The sequence below is a fragment of the Hylobates moloch genome, unplaced genomic scaffold (genome assembly GCF_009828535.3).
Source record: "Hylobates moloch isolate HMO894 unplaced genomic scaffold, HMol_V3 SCAFFOLD_12, whole genome shotgun sequence".
Classification (NCBI taxonomy): domain Eukaryota; kingdom Metazoa; phylum Chordata; class Mammalia; order Primates; family Hylobatidae; genus Hylobates; species Hylobates moloch.
Window position 1 is genome coordinate 104,136,178 of NW_026652287.1, and position 24,704 is coordinate 104,160,881.

The 24,704-nt window shown below is 43.9% G+C and overlaps 1 protein-coding gene and 1 pseudogene across 1 annotated transcript; one reads left to right on the forward strand and one right to left on the reverse strand.

Moving 5' to 3' along the window:
- Nucleotides 1-693: 693 nt before the first annotated feature.
- On the reverse strand, nt 694-13,209 carry DUXA (double homeobox A). The gene is made up of 6 exons (XM_032171700.2): nt 13,143-13,209; nt 6,687-6,841; nt 4,896-5,007; nt 4,005-4,150; nt 1,957-2,062; nt 694-1,156 (listed from the first exon to the last, which is right to left on the reverse strand). The coding sequence occupies exons 1-6, from the start codon at nt 13,165-13,167 to the stop codon at nt 1,086-1,088; spliced, it is 615 nt and encodes a 204-aa protein (XP_032027591.1). The 5' UTR covers nt 13,168-13,209; the 3' UTR covers nt 694-1,085.
- A 6,767-nt stretch (nt 13,210-19,976) lies between these two features.
- Nucleotides 19,977-22,680, forward strand: LOC116479716 (small ribosomal subunit protein mS39-like; annotated as a pseudogene).
- Nucleotides 22,681-24,704: the final 2,024 nt, after the last annotated feature.

The window sequence follows — 24,704 nt, forward strand, 5'->3', positions numbered from 1 at the left end:
TTCCTCCTGTAAGGCGAGCCACTTCTGATGTCCTGGAAGATTGTTTCTTTCTATCCTGTTGTTGGGGTGAACCTTCTGCTAGAGGGGGAAGTGTTGGTAGTGGGGTTGAGAGTCAAGTTACTAAGGTTCTTTTTTTTTTGAGACGGAGTCTGGCTCTGTTGCCCAGGCTGGAGTGCAGTGGCGCAATCTCGGCTCACTGCAACCTCCGCCTCCCGAGTTCATGCCATTCTCCTGCCTCAGCCTCCCGAGTAGCTGGGACTACAGGCGCCCGCCACCACGCCCGGCTAATTTTTTATATTTTTAGTAGAGACGGGGTTTCACCGTGGTCTCGATCTCCTGACCTCGTGATCCGCCCGCCTCGGCCTCCCAAAGTGCTGGGATTACAAGCGTGAGCCACCGCGCCCGGCCTTGGTGCAGTGACTTTCAGCCACTTGGTTAAGGTAGAGCTGGCCATATTTCTCCACTGCAAAATTACTGATTTTCCTTTTGTAATTAATAAGTGTGTGTGAGTAGATTCTTTAGATGAGGTATATATCTCGTTCTTCCTCAAACTTAAAGGTTTTTTTTTAAGTGAAAGCAAATTTGTTAAGAAAGTAAAGGAATAAAAGAATGGCCACTCCATAGGCAGAGCAGTGTCACTTTAAGGTTACGACGTCAAGTGATTTTTGTCCAAATCAATAATTACTGTGATGATTGAAAAAAGATTATTATCAAGTTTATTTTCATTGTCTCAAGGTCTGCTGACCTCTGGATCTAGGCTGTGTCAACAGGGTAGTGTGGTATGCCCTGTACCCGTCTCTGCCTCCTACAGTCCTTTTCATTTATTTTGTTTTTTTATAATAGAGACAGAGTCTTGCTATATGCTGTCCAGGCTAGTTTCAAACTCCTGAGCTCAAGCAATCTTCCTGCCTTGACCTCCCAAAGTAGTGGGATGACAAAGTGTGAGCCACCACATCTGGTCAAGTCCTTTACCATCTTCAGAAGGCTTAGCTTGCGGTTTCAGCAGAAGGATAGACTCCCAGGAAGACTGTGAGAGAGATTTGGGGCCCAGTTGATAATATCAAGTACATTGAATTTGACTATGTTCACCATGTTCTGGCTCCAGAGAAATGAGAGTCACTGGTGAAGTTGGTGCCATTTTGTGTATCTTCTGTACCTAAGGAGGAAAAAAGATAGGGGAAAGAATGTAAGAGGTCAGCTTATATTCACAAACATGGAAGTCAACCTTTTCCCACCTTTTCTTTTTCTTTTTTTTTTTTTTTTTTTGAGACAGAGTCTTGCTGTGTTGCCCAGGCTGGAGTGCAGTGGCGCGATCTCAGCTCACTGCAAGCTCCGCCTCCCAGGTTCATGCCATTCTCCTGCCTCAGCCTCCCTAGTAGCTGGGACTACAGGCGCCCGCCACCATGCCCGGCTAATTTTCTCTATTTTTAGTAGAGACGGGGTTACACTGTGTTAGCCAGGATGGTCTCGATCTCCTGACCTCGTGATCTGCCCACCTCGGCCTCCCAAAGTGCTAGGATTACAGGCGTGAGCCACCGTGCCCAGCCCCCACCTTTTCAATCCAATATGGAACCTACTACTTCCTGGGAAAGCCATGCCCCCGCTGCCCCTGGCAGACCACACCTGAGGATTCATTCCTCTGTTCACTCAATCACACCTTCAACAGAAGTGTATTGAGCGTTTCCTTTGTACCAGGCACTGGGGATACATCAGTGAACAGAATTTGTATCCATGGGGGTTGCTGGACTCCAGTTGGAAAGTGGGCAGTGGATTCTTCAGAAGGTCCACGGCCTGGGAAGAGTCTTTGGGGACTGTGAGCAACCCCATGGTACCATGGAGCACTTGGGTGGGAATATCCTCCACCTTCCAAGGGGAGCTGTCGGCTCCACCATGACGAAGCACTGGACATCCAAGGGCTCCGCTTGTGAACCACATTGGAAACAACAGGCTAGTTACCTTGCAGTCCCTCAGGACTCTTGCCCTGCTCTTCTCGTTCTAAGGACGCCACAGATTCCCTTTTTCTCTGGAGAAGTAATCTAGATCTTCGATTTTGGAACCAAATCTAAGGGGGTAAGACAAAGAAACTTAATTTAAACAAAGAATGTTGTGTAAAACTCATGATTGCTTTCTTCTCCTTTTTCTTTTCTTTTTTTTTTTTTTTTTTTGAGACAGTGGTCTCTCTCAGAGTAGCTAGTGCTACAGGCATGCATCATCACATTAGGCTAACTTTTAAACTTTTTGTAGAGACGAGGCTTCACCATGTGGCCCAGGCTGATCTTGAACTTCTGGGCGCAAGCAATCCTCCCAAGTAGCTGGGACTAGAGGCACACTTGACTGTCCCCAACCCACACTTTTTTTTTTTTTAATATGGAGTCTCACTCGGTCACCCAGGCTGGAGTGCAGTGGCACAATCTCGGCTCACTGCAACCTCCATCTCCCAGGTTCAAGCAATTCTCCTGCCTCAGCCTCTGGAGTAGCTGGGATTACAAGCATGCACCACCATGTCCAGGTAAATTTTTGTATTTTTAGTAGAGACGGGGTTTCTCCATGTTTTCAGGCTGGTCTCGAACTCACGATCTCAGGTGATCCACCCGCCTCGGCCTCCCAAAGTACTGGGATTACAGGTGTGAGCCACTGCGCCCAGCCACAACTCTTAATATGGCAGTTCAGTTTCAACATTGGTTTTGGAGGAGACAAACATTCAAACCGTAGCAATCACTACCTAGTACAGTACCTAGCACATAGTAGATGCTCCGAATAATGCAAGATGAAAGGAGAGAATGAAAAATGAAAATGAGATGAGGAAAGTAAAAGGAAAGAACCATCAGAACCACTAATGTGCATTCATGTCCTGCTTACAGGAGGGAGCACTGGTTTAAACGCACACACACCCTACACAGCAGTCTGACAATTTTATTCCATTTTAAGATGTGTCAGGAATGAATCCTTGGACAGACTGGTACATTTCTCTGAGCTAAATGTTAAATGTCTAATGTGGACCTCATAATTTGTTTTTTCAAGACAGAGTCTTGCTCTGTTGCCCAGGCTGGAGTGCAGTGGCGCAATCTCTACTCACTGCAACCTCCACCTCCCGGGTTCAAGCGATTCTCCTCCCTCAGCCTGCAAAGTAGCTGGGACTACAGGCATGCACCACCATGCCCGGCTAATTTTTGTATTTTTGTAGAGATGGGGTTTCACCATGTTGGCCAGGCTGGTCTTGAACTCCTGACCTCAGGTGATCTGCCCACCTCAGCCTCCCAAAGTGCTGGCATTACAGACTTGAGTCACCACACCCAGCCTGGACCTCATACCTCATAACTCTAACCTCAGGGCATAATTAGAAGATCTGAAGGATACAGTAGACATAAAGACTTCAGTCAAATAGGCCGGGCATGGTGGCTCAACCCTGTAATCCCAGCACTTTGGGAAGCCAAGGAGGGTGGATCATCTGAGGCCAGGAGTTCAAGACCAGCCTGGGCAACATGGCGAAACCCCATCCCTACTAAAAATACAAATAATATTAGCCAGGCATGGTGGCACACAGCTGTAATCCTAGCTACTCAGGCAGCCAACGCACAAAAACCGCTTGAACCCAGGAGGTCAAGATGGCAGTGAGGCAAGATTTCGCCGCTGCACTCCAGCCTAGGTAATAGAGTGAGACCCCATCTTGGAAAAGAAAAAAAAAAAGGCTTTAGCCAAATGCCTGGCTTATATGCAATGTTAACTAATATTCACTCAACAAATTCTCATTGGGTGTCACGTGACACGCACTGTTCAGGGCTCAAGGAATACAACGTTGCTCAAGACAGACAGAAAATACCAGAAGGGGATGTGAGATTGAGTCCTGTGGGCACCTGGGGGTAGAAGTCAGCAGAGTAGGAACAGCTGTGAAAGACCCTGAACTGTGTCCAGCAGGATAAGGAACTGACTGAGGCCCATGTGGCTTCCTTTCCTGTATACCTAGATCCCTAGGAGATGGGACAACCATACTTCTTTTCACTCACTTGGACTCTTGACTCTGGAACACCGATTTCTTTAGCAAGTTCTTCTCTGGAATCAATCCCAGGGTATGGGTTTTTCATAAACGCCTCGATGAGAGTGTGTAACTGAGTGGCGCTGTAGGTGGTACGACACCGTCTGGCTTCTCTACCTGGAGAACGCATGGAAAGATGGAGGGGGGCGGTCAAGGAGTATTGCAAGGGTCCGTTCACATATTCAAACACAGAACCCAAACTTGTCACTCTCCCTCCAATTTTGATCCCACTGACTCCTCCTGAGAGGATCTTGTCCCAGGTTCCTTCCAGGTGGAAGGTTCTAGAGGAGACACAGGATGATATGTCTGGGCTTCTGGACTCCAGTAGAAAGAAAGCAGGCAAGAGGCCGGGCGCGGTGGCTCACGCCTGTAATGCCAGCACTTTGAGAGGCTGAGAGGGGGCAGATCATGAGGTCAGGAGTTCAAGACCAGCCTGACCAATATGGTGAAACCTCGTCTCTACTAAAAGTACAAAAATTAGCTGGGCGTAGTGGCGCGCACCGGTAAATCCCAGCTACTTGGGAGGCTGAGGCGGAAGAATTACTTGAACCTGGGAGGCAGAGGTTGTAGTGAGCCAAGATCAAGCCACTGCACTCCAGCCTGGGTGACAGAGTGAGACTCCATCTCAATAAATAAATAAATAAATAAATAAATAAATAAATAAATAAATAAGTAAATAAATAAATAAATAAGAAAGCCTGGGAAGAGGGCAGGGGAGAACTTCTAGGGTACAATGAACCCTTTGCCACCATAAGACCCTGAACAGGAGGTCATCAGGGAGGAGACATTCTTTTCTCAAAGTAGCAGTTGGCTCCACCGTAGAGAAGCTCTGCTGGGGAACAGAACTAAGAGGGTTATTTACTTTGAAACTCCACACCAGGTTGATCTTGCCCCTGGCTCTGGCTTGATTCTAAAGTCTCAGCTTCTGGTCTTTTCTGGAATCCGTGCCTAGCTCTTCGATTCTGAAACCAAATCTGAGTGAGGAAAAGAAAAGGAGACAATTACATGTTAATGTCATTTAAGCTACATCACTGCCTGTTTCCAAAGTGAGCAATTCTTATTGGGCCTAAGCCCAGGATTATTATTAACTTCTGTCACTTTCTACCAAGTCTTCTTTTTTTTTCTCTTTTTTTTTTTTTTTTTGAGATGCAGTCTCACTTTGTGGCCCAGGCTGGAGTGCAGTGGCGTGATCTTGGCTCACTGCAACCTCCACCTCCCGAGTTCAAGTATTCTCCTGCCTCAGCCTCCCAAGGAGCTAGGATTATAGGTGTGTGCCATCGTGACTGGCTAATTTTTGTATTTTTAGTAGAGATGGGGTTTCTCCATGTTGGTCAGGCTGGTCTCGAACTCCCGACCTCAGGTGATCCACCCACCTCGGCTTCCCAAAGTGCTGGGATTATAAGCATGACCTACCACGCCCGGCCCATCTACCAAGTCTTAGGTCAAGACTTGGCATTCACACCCAGGGCAACATAGTGTGACAACATCATCTCTACTAAAAACAAAAAAATTTTTAAAAAAATTAGCCGGGCACAGTGGTTCATGCCTGTAATCCCAGCACTTTGGGAGGCCGAGGCAGGCAGATCACGAGGTCAGGAGTTCAAGACCAGCCTGGCCAACATAGTGAAACTCCGTCTCTACTAAAAATACAAAAAAAAAATTAGCTGGTCATGGTGGCAGGCGCCTGTAGTCCCAGCTACTTGGGAGGCTGAGGCAGGAGAATCGCTTGAACTTGGGAGGCGAGGGTTTCAGTGAGCCGAGATCGCGCCACTGCACTCCAGCCTGGATGACACAGCAAGACTCTGTCTCAAAAAAAAAAAAATTAGCCGTGGTGGCACGTGCCTATAGTCCCAGCTATCTGGGAGGCTGAGGGAGGGTTGCTTGAGCCTAGGATTAAGGCTTCAGTGAGCCGTGATTGTGCCCCTGCACTCCAGCCTGGGTGAGACAGTGAGACTCTGTCTCAAAAAGATAAAAAGATGAAAATAAAAATAAAAATAAAAGATTGGGCATTCAGAATCTTCACCATCTGCTGCCAACATGATTTGCTTTAATTATTAATATTTAATTGGTAAATAGCTGCTGCAATTATTACAGGTTTAAAAACCAGCTCAAGGCCGGGCGCGGTGGCTCACGCTTGTAATCCCAGCACTTTGGGAGGCTGAGGCGGGCGGATCACAAGGTCAGGAGATCGAGACCACGGTGAAACCCCGTCTCTACTAAAACTACAAAAAATTAGCCGGGCGTGGTGGCGGGCGCCTGTAGTCCCAGCTACTCGGAGAGGCTGAGGCAGGAGAATGGCGCGAACCCGGGAAGCGGAGCTTGCAGTGAGCCGAGATCGCGCCACTGCACTCCAGCCTGGGCGACAGAGCGAGACTCTGTCTCAAAAAAAAAAAAAAAAAAAAAACCAGCTCAAGTATCTCCTCCTCTGAAGGTACGCCTACACGCGTTCTCTCACCTCCTGTGAGCTCGCTCATCCTCGGCATCCACATCTATGAAGTAAGGCTAAGACCAACACCTTCGTGGGTTTATTGAGGGTCAGTTGAGATACTCCCCACCAAGCCCTCAGCACACGGGTACATAGTATGGGCTCCGTTAATGGTTCTCCCTCCTGCCTTTCTACTTCCAGTCCTGGAGATACTGAACCTTAACTTACCTGGATTCTGGACTCTTCTGTATTGATTTCTAAAGCAAGTTTTTGTTTGGTAGCATAACCTGGGTAAGGCTTTTGATTGAAGGTATTGATGAGGATTTTCAATTGATCTTCTGTGAATTTGGTGCGACAGCGCCTACGATTTGCTGTTACCATCTCTGTAGGAAGATTACAAAAGAAGAAGCATGTAATAGGTTAATTTATATATTCAAACTTCAGGTTCAAGCTAGTCTCTCACTTCCTCTTTCCGAATCCACTGGAACCCACTCCAGGAGAACTACCCTCATACAATTATGGAGCTCTTGAACACACAATGGCGATTTTTCAACTTCTTTAGCTCATCTGAATGCCATACTAAGAAGTCAGGGATCCTCTGTTTTGAAAAACCATTAGAAACCATTGTGAGCCAGACGTGGTGGTTCATGCCTGTAATCCCAGCACTTTAGGAGGTCAAGGTGGGCAGATCATGAGGTCAGGAGTTCGAGACCAGCCTGGCCAACACAATGAAACTCCATCTGTACTAAAAATACAAAAAATTAGCCAGTCTTAGTGGCATGTGCCTATAATCCCAGCTACTCAGGAGGCGGAGGCAGCAGAATTGCTTGAACCTGGGAGGCGGAGGTTGCAGTGAGCCGAGATCGTGCCATTGCACTCCAGCCTGGGTAACAGAGTGAGACTCCATCTCAAAAAAAAAAAAAAAAAGTCTGGGCGTGGTGGCTCACACTTGTAATCCCAGCACTTTGGGAGGCCGAGGCGGGCGGATCACGAGATCAGGAGATCAAGACCATCCTGGCTAACATGATGAAACCCCGTCTCTACTAAAAATACAAAAAATTAGCAGGCATAGTGGCAGGCGCCTGTAGCCCCAGCTACTCGGGAGGCTGAGGCAGGAGAATGGCGTGAACTCGGGAGGCAGAGCTTGCAGTGAGCTGAGATGGTGCCACTGCACTCCAGCCTGGGTGACAGAGCGAGACTCTGTCTCAAAAAAATAAAATAAAATAAAATAAAAAATAAATAAAAATAAAAACGTGTATGTCATGAAAATGCCAATAATTTTTTTTAAAAAACAATGTGTTCTGTTCATATGGATTAGAAACAATCTAAGTCAATAATGCATGCGATATGTCATTATAGTGATGAAACCATAGAAATGAAGAGTTTGTGATACAAGGACCATTTCAACCCCTTTCAGTTTTTCAGGTCAAAATTCCTTGGTGCATATATTTTATTTTTATTGTTTTTATTTTTTCAGGCAGGATCTCACTCTGTTGCCCAGGCTGGAGTGCAGTGGCGCAATCATGGCACACTGCAGATTTCACCTCCACAGGCTCAGGCGATCCTCCTACCTCAGCCTCCTGAGTGGCTGGGACTACAGGTGCACACCCCCACACCCGGCTAATTTTTCTACTTTTTGATAGAGTTTCGCCGCTTTGTCCAGGCTGGTCTCAAATTCCTGGGCTCAAGCGATTCCCCAGCCTTGGCCTCCCAAAGTGCTGAGATTACAGATATGAGCCACCACCCCTGACCAGAGCATATTTTTTCACTTCGACCTCCATTGCTCAATAGCAATAGCAGGCAAACAGTATCAGTTTCCAAGGTATTTTTAAAAACACCACAGGGAGGACAAAATTAACTGGAAAAAGAATTTCATACTTTCAGTAGAATTTTCCAATAGGAAAAAAAATACCACATCACATAATTTTCTGGATAGGACATCTCCTTGAAATAACCAAATCTGGAAAGCATTTTGGAACATACCATTTTGTAACAGAATTAGACTTAGTGAATTGAGATGAGAAGAAAGTTTACTAGAGATGCTAGAGGTTCAGTTAAAAGCCCAACAGCTTTTTTGTTTGATCTTTGACTGCTTGCCCTTGTCTTCAGTTTCACACACCTGGTCCATTGTTTTGTTTTTTGTTTTTTGTTTTTTGTTTTTTGAGATGGAGTTTCACTCTTGTTGCCCAGGCTGGAGTGCAATGGTGTGGTCTTGGCTCACTGCAACCTCCACCTCCTGGATTCAGGTGATTCTCCTGCCTCAGCCTCCCAAGTAGCGAGGGTTACAGGCACATGCCGCCACACCTGGCTAATTTTTTATATTTTTAGTAGAGACAGGGTTTCACCATGTTGGCTGGTCTCAAACTCCTGATCTCGTGATCCACCCACTTTGGCCTACCACAGTGCTGGGATTACAGGTGTGAGCCACTGCACCTGGCCCGTGGTCCATTGCATTTCATTGAAGGGGGAATGTTCAACTTTTACAAGCTCAATGAATTGGCTCATACAATCCGCCTTTGACATTACCCATCATTCCTCTTGAACCTGTCCATCTCCTTGACCTCATCTTACGTGACATTCCACTTGGCTTTATACGTTGCAGTGTGTACTCCTGCCATGACATCTAACTTCCATCTGACCCCCAACCCGGCCAACTTCTTCCTTCTGCAGAGTTTTCTCTTGCTCCTCCCTCTACCCACAAGGCTCTTCACATGATGATGGATGAGGTCACCTTGTTCAGGTCTCAGCTTGCACGCCATCTTCTCAGAGTCCCTCCCTGACCCTCCGGTCTACGGTGGTCCACACCCCATGCTATGACCTCTCACTTTACCACCACGCTTAGCTAAGTTTTTAGCAAAACTGTAGAGATGGCCTTTCCCTAGGTTGCCCAGGCTGTCTGAGACTCCTGGCCTCCCCATACAATCCTCCCACCTCAGCCACCCCAAGTGCTGGAATTACAGGAATGAGTCACATCCACTCTTTTTTTTTTTTTTTTTTTTTTTTTTCCTTTGAGACAGAGTCTCACTCTGTTCCCCAGGCTAGAGTTCAGTGGCACAATATCGGCTCACTGCAGCCTCAGCCTCCTGGGTTCAAGCGATTCCCCTGCCTCAGACTCCTGAGTAGCTGGGATTTCAGGCGCCTGCCAACATGCCTGGCTAATTTTTGTATTTTTAGTAGAGACGGGGTTTTGCCACATAGGCCAGGCTGGTCTGGATGATCCACCCACCTCAGCCTCCCGAAGTACTGGGGTTACAGGTGTGAGCCACAACACCTGGCCAATTTCTTAAACTTTTTTCAAGGGTAGTTGTCACATGGAGTCTGAAAACGTATCAGTGAACTTTCCTTACTGCGTTATATTAAAATACATTTTTGTCTTACATTTTTTTCAAGTTTCCAACACATTATCTTACATTTTGAATGGCTCTTTTACCTATCAATGATTTTGTAGCCTCTTGCATTTATCATTTAAAACAACAGTTTAGGCTGGGCGTAGGTGGCTCACACCTGTAATCCCATCACCTTGAGAGGCCAAGACAGGTGGATTCCTTGAGTCCAGGAGTTCAAGACTATCCTGGGCAACATAGTGTGACACCATCTAACTCATTCTACAAGGCCGGTATTACTCTGATACTCAAAGCAGGCAAATAGACACATCAAAAAAGGACAATATCCCTAATGAACATTGATGCAAAAATCCTCAACAAAATACTAGCAAACTGAATCCAACAGTACGTTAAAAAAATAATTCCTCATGACCACATGGGATTTATCCCACGGATGTAAGGATGTCTCTGTACCCCATAAATATATACACTTACTATGCACCCACAAAAATTCAAAATCATTGGCCGGGCACAGTGGCTCACGCCTATAATCCCAGCACTTTGGGAGGCTGAAGCGGGCAGATCACCTGAGGTCAGGAGTTCGAGACCAGCCTGACCAACATGGAGAAACCCCATCTCTACTAAAAATACAAAATTCGCCAGGCATGGTGGTGCATACCTGTAACCCCAGCAACTCGGGAGGCTGAGGTGGGAGAATCGCTTGAACCTGGGAGGCAGAGGTTGCAGTGAGCCGAGATTGCACCATTGCACTCCAGCCTGGGCAACAGGAGTGAAATTCCGTCTCAAAAAAAAAAAAAAATTAAAAATAATTCTTTAAAAAAAGGCTAGATTACTGCAGGATTTTGGTGGAAACAAAAATTTTTTTAAAGATAAAAAATATTTTAAAATAATAAAAATGTGAAAGGCTAGTTATGCTGGCAATTCAAATAATTACATACATCCTTCTTTTCCAGACATGCATCCTATTCCAGTATGAAGCACAGGGTTTGATGCATGTGTCCCTTTTTGTTACACAGGATATTAAAAAGGTGTAATCAAGGGTTAAAGTTTAATAAAATCAATAATTGTTACTGCTTAAGGACATTCCTAAGTGAAAACGCTTTTTGTTCCTGCACTGAAAGTATGAGGGTAACTGCAGTAACTACCAGTACAATTTGGTTATACTGGTTTGATGTTCTCTGAGGTACCAGCAGATTTACCCATCATTGTTTTTGTATCATCAGTGCAAGTGTAAACACACCGAAAAGGAAAATGTCTTAGTATAATTAGGAAAATTAGGAACCTTATAGTTCCTGGAAAGGGCTCTGGAGCTCCACAGACCATACTTTGAAAACAAGTGCCCTAAAATAAATCTTCTATTCTTCCACATATTTGTAAGTAACACCACCCCTTTCAAAAGACCACTTCATAAGATTTGCATAGACCTGCCCTGATGCCTTGAGAAATTGATCTTCTCTGCTTTTGTAATTAATCTCGGAAAGCCACTCCTAAATCCATTTTGCTTTTCCTCAACTTCTACATTTCCGGAGTAGGAAAAAAAAAAAAATATATATATATATATAGTCATTCTTTGAATTCTAATTTCTAACCCTTTACCCTTCTACACACAACAAACATTCACTTCCAGAAATGGCTCGGTAAGTCCTAGTAGAATTAACCAGAATATTTTCATCTAATTTTTCAATTGTTAAAAAATTATTGAATGCCTATTAAAAGCCAGACCCTATTCTAGGCACCATAAACAAAAGAGTTAAGATATCCTTGATCTTTAAGGAGCTGAAAGATATCAAGCAAACAAGCAAAAGATGTAGTGTATCAGATGATGAGTATTTCCACGGCAAAGAAGAATCAAGTGTCAAGAGTAGAGAGTGCAGGGGTGAGGTCACAGTTTTAAGTGCAATAGTTAGGGATGGGCTCACTGAGAAAGTATAACATGAACAAAGGTACATTAAAGAGTGAGCACTGCTGACATTTGAGAGACACATTGCAGGAGGTGGGGAGAGGCCCTGGGCTGGGACACTGCCTGTCCTATTTGACTTAAGGCAAGGAGGACAGAACATCTGGAGAAAAAGGAATAAAAGGGAAGCAGACGAGGTCACAGACCATACTGGGTGCCACGTTATCTAGGGCACGATAGGGCCAGGTGCCTTTTTGTTGAGAGTTTTGAGCAGATAAGTGACATAATTTATTGTATGTATGTATGTATGTATGTATGTATGTATGTATGTATGTATGTATTTTTAAGATGGAGTCTCGCTCTCTGGCCCAGGCTGAGGTGCATGGCATGATCGCGGCTCACTGCAACCTTCACCTCCTGGATTCAAGGAATTCTCCTGCCTCAGCCTTCCGAGTAGCTGGGACTACAGGCACCCACCACCATGCCTGGTTAATTTTTGTATTTTTAGTAGAGACGGGGTTTCACCATGTTAGCCAGGCTGGTCTTGAACTCCTGACCTCGTGATCTGTCCACCTTGGCCTCCCAAAGTGCTGGGATTACAGGTGTGAGCCACTGCGCCCAGCTGCCATAATTTAATTACCAGTTTAACAACATCACATGAGGTACAGCGTTGAGAATAGGTTGGTGGAAGCAGAGAGATCAGTTAGGAGAAGACTGCAATAATCTAATGCAATGGACCAATAATCTAATGAGATGGACCAAGAAATGGTCAGATTCCTTAAATATTTGAATGTTAAAGCCACCAGAATGTCCAGCCTGACTGCGTTATGTTATGCGGGAGAAAATGGAGTCAGGGGTGTTTTCTAGACATGAGGCATGACCTGGCACCTCCTGAGCAGGAGAAAACAGTGGGAGGAATAGTTTAGATATGAACATAGGGAATTCAGTTTTTGGAACACATTGAGTGTGAGATGCCTGTTAGAGACAAGTAGGCAATTAGATAAAGTCCAAAGTTCAGGAGAAAAGTTCAAACATTCTGTAGAGAGAAATCAGGAAAGTGCTTTCCAGATGTGGAATCCTTGATTCCAAGGATGTTCTGAGCTCTAAACTTTGTGATGTGTCCCATAGTCGCTCTCTTTTAGCATCTGTCTTCCTCTCCTTTTTTTCTTTTCCGCTCCTTCCTCCCCTCTTCTTCCTGAAGCTCAAATATGTCTTATTTATTCTTGAATATCTGTACCTTTCTGAAATTCCCAATGCTCAAATGCACTGAAAACAGCCTATTTTCATAATATCACATCAGAGAAACTGGTTTTCCCTTATCCAGATACAGTTATTTTAAAGTTTAAAAACGGAACTCTCACAGCTTCTGACAAGACCAATAGGTTTTTAGCCCTGCTTTTTCCCCAAACCAACAAAAGCTCAGTCAAGCACAAGGGAACTTACTGTGTGAATAGGTGTCTTCGGCCATGCTGGAAGAGAGTCCTGAAGCCTGAGCCACTGTCTGGGAGACAAGTGACTCTGCACAGAGACTGGGTTTTATATGCGTAGCCAGGTGGTCCCGCCCACTTTTTTAAACCATTCACATAAATCTCTAGTTCCACCCTTAGTAATTGTATCACTCACTCCTTAGAAACCTGTATCCTCCATCTAAAACGGACTAGATAGGACCCCTTTCCATCAATTGATATTTAATAATTTACACCAGTGTATAAATTATTACCAACCCCTACACCTAAGCCATCACAAGAAGAACATCTCGGCCCATGCCAGCTCACATACACAGAGTCATGCTCCTTGGCTCCCCCAATCCCCTTGTGGGAAAAAAATTCCTCCCAAATCACTGGAACCTGAACAGGGAGACAAGCTTGCAACAGTTCCCAATTTTTAAAAAAAGAATATTTCTGAGTACTATTCTGCTTACACATCGTTTTCAATGCTTATTACATACATATAGTCTTTTGTAAATGGGGTTTTTATGCTCTCCACCTATCTTTTGACATAGTGACCTCTCCTTATTAAATTAAAAGTGTTATTTCTAATTATTATCACGTAAGAGTGAGGCTAGTGAGACAGGAACAAAATTTAAGGGGGTGCTAAAAATTCTATGATCAAGATAAATAGTACTTGAATGCAACATATATTTTAAGTGATGTAAAAAGTCCATCTTAACAAAACAGAAAAAATGTAAATAAAAAGAAGATCCTACCCTGCACGTGCACGACCCTGCAAGTTATGCAAGTGAGGGTACCTGTGCATTGAAAAAGATGTCTCGCCATTGACCAGTCATCGATCAGTCATTGATCAGTCTTGAGGGAAGCTGGCTGGTGGCTGTCACTTTTTATATCTGTCATCTACAATAGTGCAGGATAAAAGGGAAAATTTTATTACATGTATATATTTGTGTAATTTTTTAAATGTTATTAAGAGCACATAAAGAAGTGATATGAATTTCATTTATTGATATATTTGACTATCCACAAATAAAATTTGGCCAGATATCAAGCCATTTTTGAGAAACAATTTCAAACCAGGAAAATAACATGAAATAACATTTAACAGGAAAATTTTACACTTTATTTAATTAAAACAATGATAAACTGTTTTTCTTTTCTGTATATGACATTTCATCACAATATTTTTTCACCAAATTTGTCTAGAAATCTAGAGCAGAATTTTCTGCTGTTTGTTTATATTGATGTTTATATTTTGATATAAATTATATGTACATCTACTTGAACATTAGATATTACAATTATAAATGTGCTTTAAATTGACACAATATTGAATATTCATTATAATTATATTATCATTTATAATATTAATAAACAATATAATATTGATATACTGTATAACATATATGTTACATTATATTATATTTACTCCAGGTAAATATTGTATTTACTTTTTAGCTTTATTGAGGTACAGTTGACAAAAATGATATATATTTAAATATACAATTTGAATTCTGATATACACATATAATTGAATCCCAGATTCAATTACCATAACCAAATCAAGCTGACTGATGTATTTACCACCTCAAACCACACCCTTTGTGTGTGTGTACATATATATTACATTATATTATATTTACTCCAATTAAATATTGTATTTACTTTTTAGCTTTATTCAGGTACAGTTGACAAAAATGCTATAAATGATATATATTTTAAATATTCAATTTGAATTTTGAAATACACATATGATATTATTACCATAATCAAATCAAGCTGATTGATGTATTTACCACCTCAAATCACACCCTTTGTGTGTGTGCATATATGTTACATTATATTATATTTACTCCAATTAAATATTGTATTTACTTTTTTTTTTTTGAGACAGTGTTTCCCTCTCATTGCCCAGGCTGGAGTGCAGTGGGGTGATCTCGGCTCACTGTAACCTCCACCTCCCAGATTCAAGTGATTCTCCTGCCTCAGGCTCCCAAGTAGCTGGGATTACAGGCACCTGCCACCACGTCTGGCTAATTTTTTGTATTTTTAGTAGAGATGGGGTTTCACCATATTGGCCAGGCTGGTCTCGAACTACTGACCTCAGGTAATCCACCTGCCTCGGCCTCCCAAAGTGCTAGGATTACAGGTGTGAGCCACCGCCCTGGACCTTGTATTTACTTTTTAGCTTTATTGAGGTACAGTTGACAAAAAAGATATATGTTTTAAATATACGTTTGAATTTTGATATACACATATAATATGATATGGTTACCATAATCAAATCAAGCTGATTGATGTATTAACCACCTCAAATTATACCCTTTGTGTGTGTGTGTGTGTGTGTGTGTGTGTGTGTGTGGTCAGAACACTTTTTTAAAAAATATCCTTTTCTCCCCCATGCAGAAGAACACTTAAGATCTATCCTTGTAGCAAAAAATAAAAATCTATCCCCTTAGCAAATGTCAAGTAGCATTGTTTTTTCATTTCTGAACATCCCATTTAAAATTTTTTTTCTAATTTGTTAACTATGTCACATAACGTCACAATGTACATATGTCAAATAACGTCACTATGTACCTTAAATCCCCAAAACTTATTTATCTTGCAAAACTGAAAATTCGTACTTCTTGACCAACATTTCCCCATTTCCCCTTCACCCAAGCCCCTGGCAACCACCATTTTACTCTCTGCTTCTATTTTTGCTCCAGCCTCACCGTTTGTGTCCACACTCCTTAATTTTCTTGGTCATGAGACCACGCGCTTAGATAACACCTTAGACAATGAGACCAGTGACTCTGACCTGTTTCAGTTTAGTTATTTAAAAATATTTTTCTTTCTTTTTAAAATTGTATTTATTTGTTTATTTATTTGTTTTGAGAGGGTCTTGCTCTGTCGCCCAGGCTGGAATGCAGTGGTGCAACCATGGCTCACTGCAGCCTCCAACTCCTGGGCTCAAGCGATCCTACCCCCTAGGGCTCCAAAAGTGCTCTGAGAGTAAATGCATGAGCCACCATGCCCAGCCATCAAATTTTCAATCATTATAAATCTTAGAGCTGGAAATAATATCTCCTTGTTTTATTTTTAATTTGAGTACTAGCGTGCTTGAACACCTTTAAATCAAATGTATTTGCCATATTTTATTTTTCTTTTCTTAGCTTTCAGGTTCTTTGCTTCTTTCTTAGATAGAACATTTCTTTGAGACTTAAATATTATGCTGCATTTGTCCTATGTCCTGCAAGTGTTTTCTTAATTCAGTATTTTAAAATAATATTTTGTTTTTATGTTTTTTGTATCTTTATAGCATTCTTCTAAATTGGATCTATGTTTATTTTAATTGTCTAGTCAAAGTACTGACAGGGAGGAGTGAACTTCCTGAAAACGGAGAACAAGATGTGATGCCTTTTAGTAAATGTTTACCAAAAGACACAGGATTCCATTTCCAATTCCATATCGAGAACCTTTAAAATTGTACATAAAAATGCAGGTAAGCCGTGGAGAAGGGAGGCCAACAGTGCACAGGTGGTGCCTCTGGGGAAGAATCGGAAGTCATCCTGCATCCTAAATTCCTGACCCGACCTTTCTGCAGGGCGAGTATCTGACCCGTGCTACACCATCAGCAACACAAAGGAAAACTTGATGAGCTTTTATTTCCTTTTATTTGTGTGTTTCACTCCAGTTTTCAATTCCGTGCCCTCAAACGCCCGGATATCATCACCGGTACCTCTTTTTGGCCTCACCTCTCTGTGCGGCTCCGCAAGTATGTTGTTCTCCCTGGGAGAGTGGGGCCTGCAACCTACTGGGCGCAGGTGCCTTGAGCTGCCAAGTCTGCCCTTTTACCGGCTTGGGTGCAGGCAAGGGAAATGACAGGGGGCGGGGGCCGAGGGGGGGGGGGGCCGAAGGGGGGGGCCGGGCCGGGGGCCCCGGGGGGGGGGGGCGGGGAGGGCAGGGGCGAGGGGGGGCCGAGGGGGAGGGGGGGGGGGGGGAGGGGCAGGCCCGGGGCGGGCCCGAGGGGGGCGCGCGAGGGGGCGGGGCGCGCCGGGCTCGTACTCTCCGCTTCGCTCAGCGGCGGCACGGAGGGCTGGTGAGATGCCAGAGCAAGGTAGGGTCCTGTATTTGGGGACCGCTGACGTTTGGGTCCCCCTCCCGCGGCTGTTAGCGCTGCGTGGCCCGAGACCTGCGGTCGGGCGGGGGTTAAGGCTGCTTCCCGGAGGGCCCCGGCCGCGTGGTCGCCCTGCCAGAGCGGTGGATGTCTAGCAGTGCTGGGAGGCGTTGCTGTCCGGGTTCGCTTGTCTCCTGTTGTCCTAACTCTGCATCTCTCCCGGGTGAATCACAAAGCTGTAAACTAAAAATCAAATTCTAAGCTCCCAGCCAACTGAATGGACCCCTCCTCTCAGCTAAGAGCATGGCAAACTTAACCTGAAACACTAGTTCGGCCGTGATAGGAAGGAGATGGGACATGCCTCATTTTACCCTCCTCTCCTTGAAATTCAGGCACAGGTCGGGCGCAGTGGCTCATGCCTGTAATCCCAGCACTTAAGGAGGCCGAGGTGGGTGGATCACCTGAGATCAGGAGTTCGAGACCAGCCTGGCCAACATGGTGAAACCCCGTCTCTACTAAAAATACAAAAATTATCCGGGCGTGGTGGCGGGTGCCTATAGTCCCAGCTACTCGGGAGGCTGAGGCAGGAGAACCGCTTGAACCCAGGAGGTGGAGATGGCAATGAGCTGAGATCGCGCCACTGCCACTCCAGCCTCGGCGACAGAGCAAGACTACGTCTCAAAAAAAAAAAAAAAGGAATTCAGGCACAGCTGACCAGTATTAACATTAAAATAATTTTTTTTAGTATCTTCATGCTAAAGGGGTAAGTAGAAATTGCATGTAGCCTCCCATCAGTTTATTCCAAATAGCAAACATTTACCGAGCCCTGAGTTATTAACTATGTATTTTCTTTTTGTAAACCTTACAGTTGAGCAGGCAAGTAATAATATTGTCTCCATATTTTTAATGTGAGGAAACTGAGGCCCAGGAAGACATGTAATTTGCCCAATATCAGGTATTCAGTATATTGGAGATTTGAAGGACAAGTTATTTATTTTGAAAAATGTATACCTTTTCCAAAGTTCCAACAATAATTCAAGGAACACATTTATTTTGCCCCAGAATTGCCAATGATGTTATGTCCTATAAGGAGGTACCTAAGTATACAGTTTGTCCATTTGGGAGATTTGAATTTTGACTACTTGGTTAAGATGGTATCTACTGGATCTCTCCACTCTTTCTTCTTTGTAATTAATAAGTAATCTGTGGGTCAATTCTTTGCAATGTCTGAATAATATTAAGTCCCCCCACTTCACCCTCTAGTTTTAGCCTCTGTTGATGATTCTTCCCCGAATCTGTGATCACTGCTTGTGGGGATTCTATTTCTATTACTTCTTTACATTTTATACTTATAAGTTGACACTCTTGTAAAGAACTTTACCCATCCCATTCTTTTTTCTTTTTTCTTTTCTTTTTTTGTTTTTGTTTTTGTTTTTGAGAAAGAGTCTCACTCCTGTCGTCCAGGCTGGAGTGCAGTGGTGTGATCTCGGCTCACTGCAGCCTCCGCCTCGTGAGTTCAAGTGATTCTCCTGTCTCAGCCTCCCAAGTAGCTGAGACTACAGGCGTGTGCTACCACCCCCAGCTAATTTTGTTTTTTGGGAGTTTTTTGTTTTTGTTTTTATTTTTTTTTTTAGTAGAGATGGGGTTTCACCATGTTGGCCAGGCCGGTCTCAAACTCCTGACCTCAGGCGATCCACCCCACTCGGCCTCCCAAAGTGTTGAGGTTACAGGCGTGAGCCACCGCGCCTGGCCCATCCCATCCTTTTTAAGTTAGTTAATTATTTTAGAAGCCACATGGAGTAGATTATATTTATCTGCTGCATTATAATCCATTTATCTCATTGTATTGGTGCTCCCACTACCCAGCATTAGCCTCTCCAAACTCAAGTAGGCTTGACTTTCTGATTTCTATCACAGAGCTCCTAAAACCCTTGGAATTTCCTGTGTGTTGAAATGTCTTTTGTTATTTTTAATGACTTTTTGATCACATCTCAGTTTATACCAATGAGATGGCTTAGGGTGGAGACCCTAGACAGCCTCAAGATGAAGCTGGTCACCAGAAAGACTAGAGAGTTGGAACTTTCAGTCCCACCCACCAACCTCTGTGAAGGGGAAGGGGTGGGTTGGCTTGACATGAAGCTCTATAAAAACTCTTGGACAACAAGATTTTAGCTTTCCAGATTGCTGAACACATTAAGTGTTCCTGGAGAGGGCATGGAAGCTCCACACCTCTTCTCACATACCTTGCCCTGTGTATCTTTTCTATCTGACTGTTTGTTTGTATCCTTTGTGATATCTTTTACTATAAAACAGTAAACATAAGCAAAGTGTTTCCCCGAGTTCTATGAGCCATTCTAGAAATGAGTTCTAGGGGGTTGTGGGAACCCCAATTCTAATGTGGTTGGTCAAAAGCACAGGCCACAACCAGGTGATTGTGATTGGCATCTGAAGTGCAGGGCAATTTTATGGGACTTAGTCCTCAACCTATGGGATGTGACACTTCCTTCAAGTAGATAGTGTCAGATTTGAATTATAGGACACCTACTGGTGTCTCCTGGAGAACTGGGATGGATGAAAAAACCTCCACTCATTTGGTCACACAAATGTTCTGTTTTGAGTGAGTTGAAAGAAAAGAACAGTTAGTTTTTTTGCTTTAGATGTGGTGTCAGAAATGGGATATTGAGTGATTGTGTAAGAGTGGGAGCACTTGGCAGAGAAGTCAAAGATGGCGGCTGTAGCTGCTGTTCACTGGCTGGGGCTCTGCAGCAGGCTTGACCAGCCACTGACGGGTCAGCCGGCAGGTCTGTGTGAACAGGCACACAGCTGCAGATTTTATTCTGGAAGTGCAACCCTCTCAAATATTGAAGGAACTGATATAACAGGGATTGAAGAAGTAGTAATTCCAAAAAAGAAAACTTGGGATAAAGTAGCCATTCTTCAGGCTCTTGCATCCACAGTAAACAGGGTTCCCACGGCTGTACCTTGTGCGTTTCAAGATAATCCTTACCTGATACCAACATCCTCTTCAGAATCTCGTTCATTTTTACTGGTAAAGAAATGTGGGGAGAATACGGCCAAGTTCATTATTAATTCATACTCCAAATATTTTCAGAAGAACATAGCTGAACCTCATATACTGTGTTTAATGCCTGAGTACTTTGAACCTCAGATCAAAGACATAAGTGAAGCCACCCTCAAGGAACGAATCAAGCTCAGAAAAGTCAAAGCCTCTGTGGACATGTTTGATCAGCTTTTGCAAGCAGGAACCACGGTGTCTCCTGGAACAACACATAGTCTCTTGGATTTATTATGTTACTGTGGTGACCAGGAGCCCTCAGCTGATTATCATTTTCAACAAACTGAACAGTCAGAAGAATTGGAAGAGGAAAATTATGAGAGGTCTAGGAGGAAAGCTGGTCATCAGTTTGGAGTTACCTGGTGAGCAAAAAACAGCGCTGAGAGAATGTTTTCTGTAATGCCAGAGAAAAATGCACATTCCTGTTGCACAATGATCTGAGGAATGTTGAAGCACCAAGCTTATAAGCAAGCATTAAACCTGTACACTGAGTTACTAAACAACAGACTCTGTGCTGATGTATACACATTCAATGCAGTGATTGAAGCAACAGTATGGGTGATCAATGAGAAATTTGAGGAAAAATGGAACAATATACTGGAGCTGCTAAGACAAATGGTTGCACAGAAGATGAAACCAAATCTACAGACTTTTAATGCCATTCTGAAATGTCTCCGAAGATTTTATGTACTTGCAAGATTGCCAGCCTTACAGATTCTACGTGAAATGAAAGCCATCAGAATAGAACCCTCACTTGCAACATATCACCGTATTATTCAGCTGTTTTATCAGCCTGGAAGCCCTTCAAAGGGATCATCTTTCATCATCTATGATATAATGAATGAATTAATGGGAAAGAGATTTTCCTCCAAAGGACCTGGATGATGATAAGTTTTTTCAGTCAGCCATGAGGTATCCTCATCTCTCAGAAATCTAGAACTTGCCTACCAAATACATGGGTTGTTTTTGTTTTTGTTTTTGTTTTTGTTTTTTTTTGAGATGGACTCCCGCTCTGTCACCCAGGCTGGAGTGCAGTGGTGTGATCTCATCTCACTGCAAACTCTGCCTCCCAGGTTCACGCCATTCTCCTGCCTCAGCCTCCCGAGTAGCTGGGACTACAGGCGCCCACGACCATGCCTGGCTAATTTTTTTGTATTTTTAGTAGAGATGGGGTTTCACAGTGTTAGCCAGGATGGTCTTGATCTCCTGACCTCATGATCCGCCCGTCTCGGCCTCCCAAAGTACTGGGATTACAGGCGTGAGCCACCGCACCCGGCTACATGGCCTTTTAAATACCAGAGACAACCGAAAATTCGTTGGACCCGATAAACTGCACAATTCCTATTATTCCATGTTATTCAATTTGATTTGTCTAATGGAACGAATTGAAGTCACCTTGAAGTGGTATGAGGACCTGATACCTTCAGCCTTCTTTCCCTACTCCCAAACGTTGATAGATCTCTGAGCACTGGATGTGGCCAACTGGCTGGAAGTGATTACTCAAATTTGGAAAGATAGTAGAGAATATGGTCACACTTTCTGCAACAACCTGAGAGAAGAGATCCTGACACTCATGGCAATGGGTAAGCACCCACCAGAGCTTCAGGTGGCATTTGCTGGCTGTGCTGCTGATATCAAATCTATGTAGGAAAGCCAGCCTGTCAGACACACTGCTCTGAATTGGCCAGCTATCTGTCTCAACTGTGTAGCTGTCTTTTTTTTGGGGGGGGGACAGAGGTTCGCTCTTGTCGCCCAGGCTGGCATGCAATGGCGTGGTCTCGGCTCACTGCAACCTCTGCCTCCCAGGTTTAAGCGATTCTCCTACCTCAGCTTCCTGAGTAGCTGGGATTACAGGCGTCCACCACTATGCTGGCTAATTTTTGTCTTTTTAGTAGAGACAGGGTTTCGCCATGTTGGCCAGGCTGTCTCGAGCTCCTGACCCCAGGTGATCCACCCGCCTCGGCCTCCCAAAGTGCTGGGATTACCTACATGAGCCACTGCGCCCGGCCAGCTGTCCTCTTTTTAAGGGCTGGGAGAATCCAGGAAGCCTGGAAAATGTTGGGGCTTTTTAGGAAGCATAATAAGATCACTAGAAATGAGTTGCTGAATTAGTTTATGGACAGTGCCAGAGTGTCTAACAGCTCTTCCTAGGCCATTGAGGTAGTAGAGCTGGCAAGTGCCTTCAGCTTACCTATGTGTGAGGGCCTCACCCAGAGAGTAATGACTGACTTTGCAATCAACCAGGAACAAAAGGAAGCCCTAGGCAACTTCATTGCATTGACCAGTGACAGTGATACTGACAGCAGCAGTGACAGCGACAGTGACACCAGTGAAGACAAATGAAAGTAGAGATTCAGGAGCAGCAATGGCCTCAGCACAGCTGCTGGAATCACACCTGAGAGCAAGATATGCTAATATTTAACATTGTTACAAAGAAGACAAGATACAGATTGGGTGCATTTGTTACTGTGAGATACAGTCAGTACACAGCTGACTTATGTAGATTTAAGCTCCTAATTTGCTACTTAATAACTGTCTATTAATACACCATTAAAGGTTTAGCATTTAAGTAGCAACATGGCCATTTTCAGGCCAGGTGCAGTGGCTCAGGCCTGTAATCCCAGCATTTTGGGAGGCTGAGGCAGGCGGACCACGAGGTCAGGAGATCAAGACCGTCCTGGCTAACATGGTGAAACCCCGTCTCCACTAAAAAAATACAAAAAAAAATTAGCCGGGCGTGGTGGCGGGTGCCTGTAGTCTCAGCTACTCTGGAGGCTGAGGCAGGAGAATGGTGTGAACCTGGGAGGCGGAGCTTGCAGTGAGCCAAGTTTGTGCCACGGCACTCCAGCCTGGGCGACAGCGAGACTCCATCTCAAAACAAACAAACAAACAAAAAACAAACAAAAAAAAACATTGCTGTTTACAGACACACGGTGAGATCCATGGCTCTTGTCATCAGGCTAAGCCTGCACACCTACAGTGTTGGTGAGCTGACCTCGTGCTGCCATCCTCGTGTGACTGCCCTCTCCCTGCTGCCATCCTCGTGTGGTTGCCCTCTCCCTGCTGCCATCCTCGTGTGGTTGCCCTCTCCCTGCTGCTGGGCTTCTGCCTTTGTTGGCCTGATGTGCTGCTGTGATGCTGGTCCTTCATCTTAGAAAGGTGTTCATGCAGTTTTATCACAGGTGGTGTTGGGTCAACAGTTTCCTAATTTCAGGATATTTCCATGTCAGAAATAGTGCATCTTAGGAATGACTAAACAGGATATTGGCAGTTTAGGCTGCACAACTGGTAAAATGACTGTAAATAAATGTTGTAATAAATGTAAAAAAAAAGAGCAGTAACACTTATAAACATTTGGAAATTAAAATAGTGCCTTTTTATTTGCACTTTTAGATTTTAAAAATAATTATAGAGTTGCAGAAATTATAAAAAATAGTGCAGAGTTCTGTGTATTCTTCATCCAGCATATTCTAATGATGACATCTTTATATAGTACAATGTTAAAACCAGGAAATTGACATTGCTACAATCCGTAGGCCTTATTTAGATTTAACAAGTTCTCTACATCTCTCGTTTGTGTGTACTTCTATGCAATTTTAATTTTTTTAAATGAAGCTGTAAAGGGAGACTTATACAATAGCATAATGTCCATTATTAGTAGCAAGGCAACAGTGTAAGGAACAGTGCATCAGACTTAGTCAAAGGGCAAACAAAAGCCAAGTTTGATGATCAGGGAAAACTCTGCATCCCCAAATGCTTATTGAGTAAAATGAAGGTCTACCAGTCAAAACACCACAATAAACCAGATGCTGGGAAAAGGATGGTGATATGGTTTGGCTCTGTGTCCCCACCGAAATCTCACCTTGAATTGTGATAATCCCGATGTGACAAGGGCAGGGCCAGGAGGAGATAATTGAATCATGGGGATGGTTTCCTGTGTACTGTCCTGACGATAGTGAATTCTCATGAGATCTGATGATTTCATAAGGGGCTTCCCCCTTCACTTGGCTCTCACTTCTCTTACCTGCTACCATGTAAGATGTGCCTGTTTTACCTTCCACCATGATTGTAAGTTTCCCCCGGCTTCCCTCGCCATGCAGAACTGTGAGTCAAACCTCTTTTCTTTATAAATTACCCAGTCTCAAGCAGGTCTTCATGGCAGCGTGAAAACAGACTAATATAGATGCCATGCTCCTCTAATACCAGTGTTGCTCTGTGCATGTGTCTTTGTCTATGTAAGAAAGAACTAGGCTGGGCGCGGTGGCTCATGCCTGTAATCCCAGCACTTTGGGAGGCTGAGGCGGGCGGATCACAAGGTCAGGAGATCGAGACCATCTTGGCTAACATGGTGAAACCCCATCTCTACTAAAAATACA